At 42.6% G+C, this 15,143-nt stretch overlaps 1 protein-coding gene across 1 annotated transcript in view; it reads left to right on the forward strand.

Annotated features, from left to right (window-relative positions):
- NBAS (neuroblastoma amplified sequence) overlaps positions 1-15,143 on the forward strand; it is a 364,123-nt gene that overhangs the window by 35,824 nt on the left and 313,156 nt on the right. Inside the window, exon 10 of the mRNA XM_019538135.1 lies at positions 10,712-10,850. Coding sequence (XP_019393680.1) covers positions 10,712-10,850 — 139 coding nt within the window. The remainder of the gene's footprint in view (positions 1-10,711; positions 10,851-15,143) is intronic.

A 15,143-nucleotide genomic window follows, 5' to 3' on the forward strand; every position in this document is an offset into this window, starting at 1 on the left:
ATGGCAGGGGGTCGGACTAGATGATCTGCTCAAGTCCCTTCCGACCCTAGAAACTGAAACTATGATGCAACTAAGCGTTCTGTCCTCAGAGATCTTCTCTATCTTTAGAATAGTGACTGAGTTCCTCAGTCACAGTGAAGCAATATGATGTAAGATTAGAAGTCGCTTTTATAAAGGAGTTGGATTTTTTTCGCAGGGGGTTAGTGCTGGGCAATGAAGGAAACTTCCACAGCCACCACAAACCAACTCAAACCTTGCCGCTTTCCGTTCCAACTACAAGATACTCTGATCTTTCTGTCAGTAACAAAAGCACAAAGCACAGCTAATAAATGATATCTCTGCATAATTTTTATCTGGGGTAGAAAATGGGAGAAATAGAACTATGGATCACAAATACTAGTCTTGTTACTTTGTGACTGCATCTACCCATGTACTTTACTGCAGTTGACTAACTGGCTCTGCAGTAAAGCTTCACAGCCTACACATGTGCTGGTATTAGGGATGCAGTAAACTAATCAACTCTGCTGTAAGATAGTACTGTCAAGGTGGAGTACTTCATTGTGCTGAAACGTGTAGATGCTGACTGAGCGTGTTAATTGTGCCCAGTCAGGCTAGCCAGCTTGGGGCTGGATGTCTGGCTCCTGCCAGCCCCTCTGCTGCTTGATGCCACCACGTGGAGCCTGGGGCTGACCTGCAAGGCCTGTTGCCAGCGCAAACTGCTGCAGTCTCTGGCACACGTGAAGACGCTGCACCCAGGGGTAGCATGAACTGCCCCAGAGTTTATTGCGTTGCCTTAATGGCATGTGTAGATGCACCCAATGTGCAGAAAGCTTGAAGAAATGTTACTTATTTTTTTCTCTACGCTACGTTAGAACATTGGAGCTTGGTTTCAGTTTCTAGTTCTTGTGCGCTGACACAATCTGTACTTTTTGATTTGCCAGTCTGAAAGAAGAAAATATTTAAAATAATAACGTGTGTGTCTGCAATCTATGGCAGTCACTGTTATGGTCTAGTGTGGAAGAACTTACACACTCTACAAAGCAATGACTACACCTGCAAACAGTGCATTCTTGTCCCTTTTATTTTCCAAGAACTGTGGCTTAGAAGTCAGAAAACTTTTTAACAGTGATAGTAATTAACTGTTGAAACGTCTGTAGTTGTCAGTGCTTTATCACTAGGATAAGATGCCTATTCTTGAATCAAGATATAAACTTCTTTTATCACAAATTTGTGGGCTAGAAGCAGGGATCGTTGTGTAAGATTATGCAACCTATATTATCTGCTAAGGTTAGAACTCTGGTTCCTTCTAAGCTTTATAGTTTTTGAGGAGTTTGTATTGTTGTGGCTCTGTTTTGGTGGAAGGAATCTCCAGTTTACTTTGATATAATAAATATGGAAGAATTGGTGGAGTCCGTAGCTTGCAAAGGAAGATGGAGGGGTTGGGTTCGGGCAGTCAGATGCATAACGGAATGCCGGTTGGTTGGAATAGGAGCTGGTCATAGTGAGACTGAAAGTTGCAATGGGCTTGAGCCAACCCTCATGCATTTAGTGCAGTGTATGAGACTGGATATCACCCGTAATGGGTAGATAAGATGATAGCCTTTATGTAGCTATGTTATGCATATATTATAAATAGTATTTGGTTTGGGAAGTGAGGGAGAATGAGTGAAAGTGTTTAGACAAATGCTTAACTCTGTAACCTGTGATTGTCACTTTACAAATCTCAAAAAGGCTTTCACTTAACAAGGTGATTGCACTTTCTAAATAGCCACCTGGATACCCTGCAAAGAATTGCTGCAGTGTAGAGGGAAAACCCCCATGAATCTCACACTACTGGTTATGTATCATCCTTCCCTGGAACCTATATGGAAAATCTTTAAACAATTGCAACCTGTACTAGAAGACAACCCAGTTCCTAAAGAGATCTTTCCAGAACCACCCAGCCTATCCTTTAAACAAGCACCAAACCTCACCAATCTCATCATCAGAAGCAAATTTTTCCAACTATTTGAGTTGGTTTAATAAAAGATACTGGATTTGCCAAAAAACCCTTTTCTGCCTATGGCCTTTGTAGACCAACACAACTACAGCCGATATCCTTGACTCAGGAAGAGCATCTACAGCCCTGAGAGAGATCTCACAAAATTGGATCTGTGAAAGCCAGTACACTTAGTAGGAGCTGCCTGAGCTAATGCAGAAGAAATGCTGAAGACTGGGTCTGTCTTAAATCTTGTTTCTTCAGGAGACTTGGCACCTACCTCTGGGGCTGTGGAGAATAGTGCGCTGGGGTACCATATCGTTAAAAGCTGAGATGTAGGTGTACTTTAGGGTTAGTCAGCAACTGCTGTGGGGTTTTGAGACTTGGTTGAGTAAAATGGAAGTTAAATGCATCTTAGCCATGCAAATTTTTTTACTGATTGTAGTCCTTTTTGTCTAGCAGTTGAGTCTGTATAGATAGTTTTATTCTGGCAGCTCTTTAATAGCCTTTAGATTTGAAAGCATCATTAATTTACAATGTCCAGTTCTTTTTGGTTAGATCATGAGAAAGCATTACTTTTACTAGCTGTAAAATTCTGTATATATCTTCAGTATTGGATGAGTAGTGAGATTGCATAATCGGTTTTTCTTGCACAAAGTTCTTGATATATTTTTTTTGGTGGGGAGTAGGGAAAAGTACACTTAATCTTATGTTTCTATTGGCATAGTCTTGGCTTAGGCAGACTATCAAAATGAAGTAAAACTTTTAAGTGTATTTGACTCAAGGACTCCTGATTTACTGGCAGTCTTAGGCTACCTGTCGAGTATTTTAAGCATCTTGTCCAGTCCAAGGTGAGGGAAAGAAAAGATAATAAACAGGCCCAAGCTGCCTCTGTGGCTTTCAAAAGAGCTTTGGGGGTCTTTTGATAGTAGTATTTCAGGGATCATTTCTGTTCATCTTAATAGCTTTTTCCCCTGCTGTTGCATTTTGCTGGCTTTGTAAAGAGCTTTTAAAAATTTTAAGTATGTGCTGCCATGATGAATATTTTTCTTTAATCCTAAGAGAAGGCTTTTTGTCTTGGGAGAAGGGTTTTTTTTTGTCTAACTTGATGTAGCAGCTTCATTCCAGCTGTCACTGAATTTCATCTATCCTGAGAAGAAACTTTTAAATTATAAATATGTTGCACTGTATGTGACAGTTTTTCCAAAGTGTCTGGGAAAAGATTTATTTGGATGGAGGTTTTAAAAGCTAATTTGGGAAGGCTTAGAGCTTCTGCTGCTGTTTCTGTTATTGGCAACTCTTCCCTTTGGTTTTCATGCTACTGTTTAGCTATTACTCACCTCTGGCAACAGAAAGCAGTCAATTGTAATCGAATTTCAGGCCTCTGCTACCATTGAGATGTTTAATTTAGTGACTTTTTGCATGATGAGGCTAAGCTAATGGAAAACTTGTGAAATGCCAGTGGACTGACTAAGTTGTAAATGGTTGTAAATAGATTATTCTTTTGTTGGCTTGTGACATCTGCCTTGTGATTATTAGTGAGTGACGGCTGTACAGTAGATCTCTTGTGACATACGGGCCCCAGTCACTGCACTGACATATTGCCACTGTTATTGGAGCCTGACTTGCATGTTTCATTGTGGCACTGTTTAAATTTACGGTCAGTACCACTTTTTATTAGGCAGCAAGATGAGCAATCTATTGTATGCGTGTGGAACTAGCTTTTCAGAGATTTGGATGAGACAGAAGAAATAAATTACTTGAGAGAAGTAAAATGCATAACATTGATCTTGCAAATACTTTTCAACAAATTATTAGCTGCATGGTATCAAGCGAAATTATTCAGTCTTTGTGCATGTTGAACTCCTTTAATAGTACCTAGTATCTTAATAGTATCATGCATATGCGGAATACAGATGTATACCAATCTTGTCTGCAAGTGTTTTGCCTCTTCTGTATGGTAGTGCTTTAGGTATCTGAAGACTGTGATTATGTCCCCGTTTAAGGAACTTTTACACAACTTATCTCTGTGTGATTTTTGTCTTTCAAGGCTTTTGCTATTCTTGTTGCCTGCATCTGGGTCCTCTCTAACTTCTCTGTGTCTTTTTTTTTTTTTGTTTTTGGAAGTGTGGAGCACAAAACAGCACACTGTACTCTAGATGAAGTCTAACCAGTACTGAGTAGAGAGGCATTGTCACCTCCTGTGTCTTGCACTCAGTGCTAAGTTATCCAATGATATTCTATTTGGCTTTTTCTGGACTATAAACTTTGAAAATCATCTTTTCCCCTTCTTCTGTTCTTGTATTTCTTAGACATGCAGACAAATTTCACCAAAGGCAGCTAGAATGTTTTTTCCCAACTTTTGAGTGCCTGACTTGGTGCACCTGAATGAACTTTGTGTGTCTATGTGTGTGACAAAATAGGTTTACTTAAGTATCAACAAGATACTGAGCATATGAGACCAGATGCCATATACATCTTTCATCCACATTTTTCCATGATTAAAATTAAACACTACTATATCTACATCTATTGTTGGTGTTTTATTTAAATCAAGGAAAAATGTGAGTTTGGGGTTACATTTTTTTTAAACTGAAAATTGGGGGTTATTTTAAATTGGAGAGAACCAGGATCCCTCATGAATGATGATTATTGTTGCCCTGGCCTTCAAGAGTTGTAACCAGACCATGTTGCCTTGTGTCTCATCTGCATATGAATTTTTTGGAGGATACCAGGTCTCATGCTAAGAATACACGGTTCCAATTATAGTGCTTCTAATTAGCACATGGATCCTTTGTGGGGGGTTTCTGGAGTGCGCACACATACTGAGCAGCGCTGAGGTGTGAGGTTACTATGGCTTGAAATGTTGTTGACTGATGGGGCCCAGCCCGACGAACTATATGTAGGGCTTGGTTTACATTGCAATTTTGCACTTTTCAGAATTGCAAAATTAAGCAATTTTCGTGAAAAATGCATTTTGCAAGAAAATGCCATGACACAGCTGCTTGCTGGGGAGTTCCAAGCAGCCATATCATGTGGCATTTCCTTCCAAAAAGGTGGGGGCACCAGCAAGTGTTTGCACTGCCCAAGCAGGGCTCTTGTGTGTAGAGCAGAGTGGAGCAGGGGTGGGGGTGGGGCCAGCAGTAGGCAAGGCGGACAGGCAGTGGCCCTCCGCATGGAAGTAATACTGCCTGTGCTCCAGCCCTGTTACTCACCTTGCAAACCTTTGGCTGCAGGTGTTGCTGAGCCACCGCCCCAGTGATGCCAGGCAGATTCAGCCAGGCTGGGCCCCCTTGGGTGTGAGTGATGCCACCTATGCTCCAGCCACCCTGCCCGCCTTGCAGTGCTTTGTTGGCTGTGGGCAACACGATGCTGGGTGGGGTTGGCTGGGTGGGTTTGAGTCTGTTAGGTTTCAGGCATGCTGCAAGATGAGTGCTCCCCGCCCCCCCCAGTGATTGCTTGTATCATGCACCATTATCTCGGTATGAAAATGGTGGCCTCTGCCATGATCGGGCCGAGATACTAGTGAGCTGGGCCTGTCATTTAAATTAGGCCTTAACTATCTGGTAAATCATGAGTCCTTTGAGTGTGGACTAATAACATGCATGGTTTGTATTCCCTCTAAGTATGTATAAAAGTGCTGTTACAAAGTGTGTTTCTGGAGTACCTTTGCTAAAACTTGCGGTAGTTTCAAAAATGGTAAAATGAATCAGTTCTAGATGAACTAAGTCTATGGCAAATTACTACAAGAACATTTATTTCCAGGTCAGTGTTTTCAACTTTGCACCTAACTTCCATGCGCTATGGGAGCGCCGGATCTGACAGGAAGAAGTTGGGGGAGGGATTGCAGGGGGAAGAACTTGCCGGGAGCAGAAGGCAGTGGGGTTAGCTATTCCCCAGATTTATTTTCCCTTTTGTAGCAGTGGGAGGGTGACAAATTCAAGGCAAAATTAAATTATATACCTGGAAAATTATAACAAATTTATACATTTTCTGTGTATACAATCTAATTATTGGGGGTGGAGGTTGTCTTATATTTAGGGTTGTTTATATTTGAATAAATATGGTATGCAAAGTAGGTAATCACCAGACTAATGGATTAACATGTTTCTTGTACGTTGTTAGACTATTATTCAGAAATGCAAAGCAAGAGTTCTGAGTTATTATTTTTAACACTTCAGTGCCACATCCAGCCAGGAGTCTTTACTGAGGAGTTTGATCAAGAATCTGACAGCTCTGTGTCAAAAATTGCTTTGTGTAATTCTGTGTGTAATGCAAGGTATTATTTACAGTAAAATCTTCCACCATATTGCTAAAGCATAAAGTATTTTCTGTAGTTACTGAATTTCATATCAGTCTTGATCCAAGCTTTAGGTACTGGTAATAAGATAGATTCACAAATGTCATAAATCTTTTAAGAGGAAAGCAGATGTATTCTCAGTCTTGTCATACTGCTTTTGTTCTTATCAGAGATGCACTTTTTTTTCCTTTTCAAATATTGAATAACAGTGGCTTCTGCTTCATTTTATGGGCCATTAAGGATTGCGGTTACTGTATAATATACCCGGCCCATCATCTGTATCTAATGGCCACAAGAAGCATACAACGTTAATTACTCAGGTGCTATACAGGATGTGCTTTTCCTAAAAGGGCCTGTTTAAAATATCACTGAAGTCAGTGAAAGGCTTTCTGCTGTGTTCAGTGGGAGTTAGCTTGGGCCCTAAATCATTGCATGAGTTGGTAGTGTGTTAGAAAAATCTGTCTTGCCCTAGAAGCTGCTGAAGCAATTGAGTTTACTTGAAGTGCTCAGACTAATGGACCCAAGATATAAATGTTCAGGCACTTGTAATGTGATGTCCACCACAAAAGGTCAATGACAATAGGGCTTGCTTTCCCCATTAGTTAAAAGAAAGAGAAGTGGACTGTAGGGGATACAATGTGGTCCATCCATTTTCTTTTTCATTTAACCAGTACTTGTGATTTCAGGATGAATGTCTGTTTCTATTACTGTCCTTTGGGAGATGCGGACAATATTAAATAGCATGTTTTTCTTACACAAGGTCTGTGGCATGCTAGAGCTCCTTTTACAAATTAATACTTTTTGTTTTCAAAGTGCTTCTGAATGAAAACCTGCTATTGGACTAGAACTGCTGGGACAGTTTTTTTTATTATTGCAGGACTGTTCTGCTTCAGTGTGGCTGAGACCACATGCCCCTTGGGTTACATTAGAAGGGACTGCACCAGTAGGGGTGCCATAGGCCCCAGTGCACTTCCAGATGCATCCCCCCTGTTCCACGTGCCTTCCCTTCTGCCTCTACATTACATGCCTCCCCTGCTGCACCATAAACCCCTCCTCCCCCTGCACCACTGCCACTGCTGTGGTTGCTTTCCTTCTGCACTGTGTGTCCAGGTGCCTTGGTGTTCACCCTTAGCTTCCTGACTCTGAGCACTTACTGTACCATGCTATTCGGGCACCTAACTTGTGGGCTCCCTGGCACTGAAGGCTGTGCTAAGCTATGCCGTACTGCTTACTCCTCTGGGTGTGTAGGGGAAGGAACAGGAAGGGAAAGTTGGAGCCCCTGGCTGCTGCTGCAGCCAGAGTAATGGGGTGAGTTTTGGTTGGGTGGGAGTCTGGTGGGGTGCAGTTTAACCTGTTGTGAATTGCCTACTACTCGCAGATCACTATTTAGACAACCCTAATCTATTGTGTAATGCATAGTGCAATTATTGTTGATTGTGCTAACTTCTTGAAGGTGAAGCCTACTTCATCATGGACTGAAATATAGTTTATGCTTGTGAAGTTTTATTTTAACACTTTAGATAAGTTCAACCCAGAAAACATTAAAATAATTTGTTATTTTTAGGATATCTCGGCCTCAAGTTACGAATACTTCTGTGTACAAGCAACTATGTGTATATGAAGTTTCTTTGATTTCAGCAAAATTACTTGTATGTTTTTGGTACTGTGCCTGAATGAATAATATAAACTGTCTGGCTTCTGTATGGAAAAGGATGTTACATAGCAAAATAATTGTGTTTAAAAAAGCTAAAAGGTTTGTGTAAGAAGCTGTTAAATTTTCTAAGATGTAGATGGTTTTTTAGCCCTATTGCTTTTTCTTGGAATGGAATCTGGGTACATGTTGAAACTACCTCCTCATGTATATTCACTTTTTAGGCTAGTGACTCTTTTCCCTCTAAGTCTAAGGATTTGCATAATAATCATAGCCCATTACCACTTGCATGTGTTATATTTTGTATATAACGTTTTAGGGTTTCAGTTTTACAAGTTAGATAATATGTTGATTTCACTCTTTTTAAATCAAATATTAAAGGCAGAAAGAGGTAGATACTTAAATAAGGAAGTCAGAATTATGTTTAGGGATAAAGGCTTAGGTTCATGAAGGCTAGTAGTTATAAGGAGAGTTTTTACCTTGTTATTGGGAGTTTTGTATAGGTCTGGGCTTCTTTACTCTTAAACCATGTGCTTTTCTCTCAGCACCCATGCTCACAGATCCATTTAATAGCCCTTTCCAAGTCCCATACTCCCCTTCTTTTTTTTTGTTTTGGTTTTTTGTTTTTGTGTTTTTGTTTAAAGGGGCATCTCTCACTTGTCTCTATGTATTAGCATATCTGCTGTCAAAGATAGAAGATGATCTACAGATACAGTAAAACAACAGATATTCCACACTCCGTTATCACCTCTATAATGGTGATTATTCCAGACTAACCAATTGCCTGTCAGGAATGACTTGGGGGGGGGGGGGGGACAGGGGAGTGAGCAGGGATGGAGTGCTGCCACCCACCCACCCTGCGCTGCTGCCGCCTCCCAGGAGTGGGGGGGAGGAAGCTTGCCCCTCTGTCCCCCTCGGCCAGCTCCCCATGCTGCTACCGCCTCCAGGGAGCAGGGGTGGGGTGGGAAGAGGCCAGAGCTTCTGACATCTTCCCCCCCCCGGCACTGTGCTCTCTGTCCCCACTGCCATAGCGGCATGCCACTGCGGCCTCCTCTCCGGAATGCTCTTGGAGCACTTTGGTTGGTTGTTTCAGTCAGCATTGTGATTGGCTGCCGAGACAACCAATCAGTGTGTGAATAAAGCGTTATGGACGGGCAGACAGACAAAGGCTTTTATTATATTAGAATTCCGTGCAGAAGGAAAGTAGCGGTGGGGCGTCTAACAGACTTAAAGATTCTTGTTGTCTTAGCCAGGAAATCCAAGTATGATTTATCAGAGAACTAATTATATATGAATGTCAGAAATAATGTTTTTTAAATTGCTAGTGGCTGCTAGGACTGTTTTTTTGATTTCAGTGCTGCTGAGGATTATCATGGTAGAAGAGTGCTTTGAATTGAGCTATTAGATAGTAATAAGAGCTATTAGATAGTAATAAAAGTGAAAGGAGGCTTGTTTGTGGTGATTAGTTCAGGATGTTAGACCAGTGGTGCTCAACCTATCCAAACCCATGGACTGGATAAATGGTGCTGGGCCTGTTTGTGGGCTGGACTGTGCATATGGAGTCAGTGTGTGGAATCAATTCATGGGTGTGATCCAGTGCATTGACCTGGCCCCATGTGCTGCATCCAGCCACATACTGGTGTGACCCCACATGCCACATGTGAATACAGAACAACTCCACATGCTGGCCTTATTTATGGTACAGTCTTGCATCACCTGTCCTGCAGACCGCCCCACATCATGATTCTGGAAATTTTGGTACCATGGATGTGGCAAGTATACCACTCCACCACTGACAAATATCTGTACCCATGGGGAGACGTACGGGCTGGATGACATGGCTCTGCAGGCTGGAGGTTGAGCACTGCTGTGTTAGACTATAACTGAATTATTTATATATCCAATCTGTTAGATATTTTTGAGCATTTAAGGAGTGTTAAACACATACTTTAAATTAAATGGTATGTTTCTTCATTAGAACAGTATTATTAGAATATCATTCCAATATTATTTAACAAAAGCTTATGATTTTCAAATGGCTGGTGTCCTTTACTATTACATCGATTAAATATAAACTTCATTGTTTCTGTGTGGTTGCTTTACATGGTTAAAATGCATTTTATGTTTTCACGTAAGCATGGATAAATACAGAAGCTTTTTATACACGTAGTCACTAGATGGCAGAATCTTTCAACAGTAACACAAAACTGGATATACAACTGCCGTCCAGATCTTTCCCAAATTGTTAGATTGTTATGTATAAATAATTTAAACTCAGATTTAAATGTCAGATGCACAAAACATTCGAGCATAGAGACTATGTTCTCAAACTTCTTTTGATAGTAAATTGCTAATTAATACAACCAGCTTGTGATCAGTGTTAAGGAAAAAGTGCTATCAACGGTGATAATTGGTGCTTGTTGTACAAACATGTTTGGGGAAATGTTTTAAAATGGCATTTAGTGTTTGTGGTGATATTGGTAGTAAAGTAACCTACAGTAACAAAGTAATTTGATACATAGGTTATACCACCAAACATAAGGAAACTTGTATTTTGTGTTTAGACTTTGTTGATGACTCTTGTAATAAAGGAAGCTGCTTTTTGTCTTGTTTTGCATTTTGTAATCTATTTTTTAATAAACAAGTAACTAAATGCAATTGGAATGGCATTAGAATAGGTAAAATAAATTGAGTGAAATTGATCCATGGTGTAATTCTACTAACACTTGAGTGGTACCAAAGATAAACCTGTCTTCATTAATGAGAATTTTTGTGTTTATAGGCTGTTGCTTGTAGGTGGCTGTGAAACTGATGAAGATGGAGTGTCTAAAGCCACAAGCTGTGGGATATCTGCTTGGAGAGTTCTTTCAGGTTCTCCATACTATAAACGGGTCACTAGTTATGAAGATGACATTCGGATTGTAAGTACCTTTTGGAGTAAATCTCTTTTTTCATAGATTTCATAAGCATTAGGGCTGGAAGGGACCTCAGAAGATCAAGTCCAGCCCCCTTGCTCCAGGGGCAGGAAGTTGGCTGGGGTCACAGGATCCCAGCAAGATAAATGTCCAGTTGACCCTTAAATGAGTCCAGAGTAGGTGCTTGCACCACCTCTGGCGGCAGTCTGTTCCAGGCGTTGGGGGCTCAGATTGTAAAGAAGTTCTTCCTTATGTCCAACCTGAAATGGTCTTGGAGAAGTTTATGACCATTTGACCTTGTCATCCCATGGGGCACTCTGGTGAACAGGCCTTCCCCCAGATCCTAATGTACACCCCTTATATACTTGTAGGCAGCCACCAGGTCCCCCCTTAGCCTTCGCTTTTCCAGGCTGAAGAGTCCCATAACTCTCAGCCTCTCATCATAAGGCCTGTTTTCCTGACCTCTGTTCATGCGTGTGGCTCTCCTCTGGATTCTCTCAAGCGTCTCCACATCCTTTTTAAATTGTGGAGCCCAGAATTGGCTGAAGTACTCCAGCTCGGCCTCACCAATGCTGAGTACAGCGGAGAGGATGACGTCCTGGGATTTGCTAGAGAAGCATGAATGGATGCAAGCCAGAGTTTTGCTTGCTTTGCTGGCTGCAACATCACATTGGTAGCTGATATTCATCTTGTGGTCAGCCGTGACCCCCAAGTCCCTTTCGGCCATGGTGCCAGCAAACGTAGCACTGCTGAGCCTATAAGCATGCTGCAGGTTTTTATTCCCAAGGTGGAGTACCTTGCATTTTTTGGTATTGAAGGCCATCAGGTTTTGTCTTCCCATTTTCCTGAGCCTGTCAAGGTCAGCCTGGATCACCATCTTGTCCTTGGGTTTGGATGCTTTAACCCAGAGTTCAGTGTCATCAACGAACTTGGCCAGTCCACTTCTGACACCAATGTCCACATTATTAATGAAGATATTGAAAAGAATAGGTCGAAGGATGGAGCTTTGGTGAACCCTACTGGTCACGGCGTACCACAGTGATTGACTTACATCAGCTACCATTCTCTGGGTCTGACCTCAAAGCTGATTCCCCAGCCAGCAGACTGCGATGTAGCTGAGGCCGCAGTTGGCCAGTTTTTCTATAAGACCATCGTGGAATACTAGATCGAAAGCTTTTTTTAAATCAAGATATATGATGTCAATCTCTTCTCCCTTGTCCAGGTGATATGTCATGTGGTCATAGAAGGAGGTGAGATTGGTCAGGCAAGACCTGCCCACAAGAAACCTGTGCTGGTTATCCCTCAGGAAATTGCCTTCAGCCAGTTTGTCAAGAATGGTCTCTTTGATTTCCCCCCCCCCCCAAGATCTTCTCTGTGATAGAGGTCAGGCTGATGGGCCTGTAGTTTGCCGGATCTACTTTCCTCCCATTCATGAAGATAGGCACCACATTGGCCTTCTTCCAATCTTCGGGCACTTCGCCTGAGCACCACGAGTTCCCAAAGATCTGTGCCAGTGGCTGAGCTAGGATGCTTGCCAGCTCCTTGAGTACCCTGGGGTGTAAGCTGTCTGGGCTAACTAATGTGAAGGTGTCTAGCCTCTCAAAGTGTTCTTTCACACGGTCAGCATTGATGAAGGGTAACAGTTCTCCCTCGTTCTGGCTGTCCTGTACTGTATTGAGCAGGGCCATCCCTTGAGGTTGGTGAAAAACTGACGCAACATACTCGTTAAGCTGGTTGGCTTTTTCCTGGGCGTCGGTTGTCAGTTGACCCATATGGCTTAGCAGGGGTCCCATGTTACCCTTGCTTTTCGTCCGGCTCCCCACATATCTAAAAAAAGGACTTCTTCTTATTGTCCTTGTTTCTTGTAGCCAGTTGGAGTTCAGTCACAGCCTTGGCTTTCCTGGTTTGCTCCCTACAGGTCCGGACCAGTGCAGAATACTCCTCCTTTGAGGTGGATCCTGTCCTCCATCCTTTATAGGTCTTCTTTTTTAGATGTAGAAGATCCACTAGTTCCCTGCAGAGCCAAGGGGGATTGGTGTGCCCTTTTTGCTGCCTGTCTTTTGAGACAGAATAGATATTGCTTGAGCTTCCAGGATCGGTCCCTTGAGGAGCAACCACTCTTCTGAACTCACCTCCCCTTTGGGTCATGGTTCCTTAGGGCCTAGCCAACAAGCCTCCTGAGCTTGTCAAGGTCAGCTTTCCTGAAGTCAAGAATTTCTGTTTTGCTGACTGACTTGCCTGTTTTACGGTGGATGATAAAGGTGTTCAGCTCATGGTTGCTGTCTCCCAGCTTCCCTTTGATTATTAGGTTGCTGATTAAGTCCGCCCCAGTTGCCAGTACCAGACTGAGCAGCGCTTTGCCTGTTGTTGGTCCATACACTTCTTGAGTCAGAGCTCATCCATGCATGTGAGGAAGCTTTGCAACCATTCGGATATGGCTGAGTGCTCTTCCCATGAGATGTCAGGGTAGTTGAAACCTCCCATGACAATCACGCATTTGGGAGCGTGCAGCCTTAGCTAGTTCCCTGGCAAATTCCTGGTCAAGCTCTTGATCCTGGCTAGGTGGTCTGTAGTAGACTCCTACCATTGTCTCCTGTGTCTTGTTTGCTGTGGATTTTGACCTAGAGAGTCTCCAATCGTCCCCCCTGGGTGCCAATGTCAGCTTGCAGGGATGGGTAACTTTCCTTGACATAGAAAGCTATCGCCCCCTTTTGTCCACATGATCTCTCCTGTACAAGGTATAGCTGTCTATACCTGCCGTCCAGTCATTTTTGTTGTTTGACAGGCAATCATTTGGGGGATACCTAATGGAAAACACATATTCTTTGAAGAAAAAACGAATTTTTTCAGTATTACCAGAGTAAATATAGATACTTTTCTTTTAATATTAGTAATAAAGTCCAGGTTGTTCTATAGGAGTATATTAACTCCATTTCATATGTTTTAGTGTTTACTTCTGTGTGAGAGACTTGGCATTTCTTTCTTTGAGCAGTGTTTTAATCTATTATTTCATAGAATCATAGAAAATGAGGGTTGGAAGGGACCTTAGGAGATCATCTAGTCCAACCCCCTGCTCAAAGCAGAACCATTCCCAACTAGATCATCCCAGCAAAGTCTTTGTCTAGTGGGGTCTTAAACCCCCCCAGGATGGAAAGTCCACAATTTCTTTGGGTGGCCTATTCCAGTGCTTTAATACCCTCCTTGTGAGAGCTTTTCCTAATATCTAATCTAAACATCCCTTGCTGTCCATTGCTCCTTGTTCTGTCCTCTGCCACCACTGAGAACAGTCCAGCTTCATCCTCTTTCGAACCCCCCTTTAGGTAGTTAGTTGAAGGCTGCTATTCAGTCCTGCCCTCAGTTTTCTTTTCTCCAGACTAAACAAGCCCAGTTCTCTCAGCCTTTCCTCATAGGTCGTGCCCCAGCCTCCTGACCATTTTCATTGTCCTCCACTAGACTGTCTCCAATTCATCCACACCCTTTCTGTAGTTTGGGGCCCCAAAACTGGACACAGCATTCCAGATGCGGCCTCACCAGTGCCAGGTAGAGGGGGATAATCTCTTCTCTCAACCTGGTGGCATTGCTCCTACTAATGCAGCCCGCTGTGCCATTAGCCTTCTTGGCAGTAAGGGCACACTGTTAGCTCATATTCAGCTTATTGTTCACTCTAAGCCCTAGGTCCTTTTCTGCAGAGTTTTTAGCCAGTTGGTCTGTAGCCTGTAGCAGTGCATGGGATTGTTGCGTCCTAAGTGTAGTACTTGGCAGTGATCCTTAATGAACCTCATGAGATTTCTTTTGATCCAATCCTCCAATTAGTCTAGGTCTCTCTGAATCCTAGCCCTGGTTGGTTTGGCAGCTGTTGATTCTTTCAAGTTTTCAAAAATAATAGCCAGCAGGTCTGCAATCACATTGGCCGGCTCCTTTAGCACTCTTGAATGTGTCCAGTCTGCCGCCATTGTTTTGTATACATCCAACTTTTCGAAATAGTCTCTAACCCGTTCTTTTGCCACTGTTGGTTTCTTACCTTGTCCCCAAACTGGGATGCCTAGTGCAGTAGTCTGGGAGCTGACCTTGCCTGTGAGGACTGAGTTGAAAAAAGCATTGAGAGCTTCGGCCTTTTCTGCATCATTTGTCACAAGGTTGCCTCCCCCATTCCGTAAATGGACCCACGCTTTCCCTGATCTTTCCCGTGTTGCTGACATACTTGTAGAAACCCTTTTTGTAACCTTTCATGTCCCTTGCTAGCTGCAACTCCAGGTGCGCTTTGACCTTCTTGATTTCATCCCTCCATGCCTGAGCCAT

The sequence above is a fragment of the Crocodylus porosus genome, unplaced genomic scaffold, assembly GCF_001723895.1.
Source record: "Crocodylus porosus isolate Cpor-Errol unplaced genomic scaffold, CroPor_comp1, whole genome shotgun sequence".
Classification (NCBI taxonomy): domain Eukaryota; kingdom Metazoa; phylum Chordata; order Crocodylia; family Crocodylidae; genus Crocodylus; species Crocodylus porosus.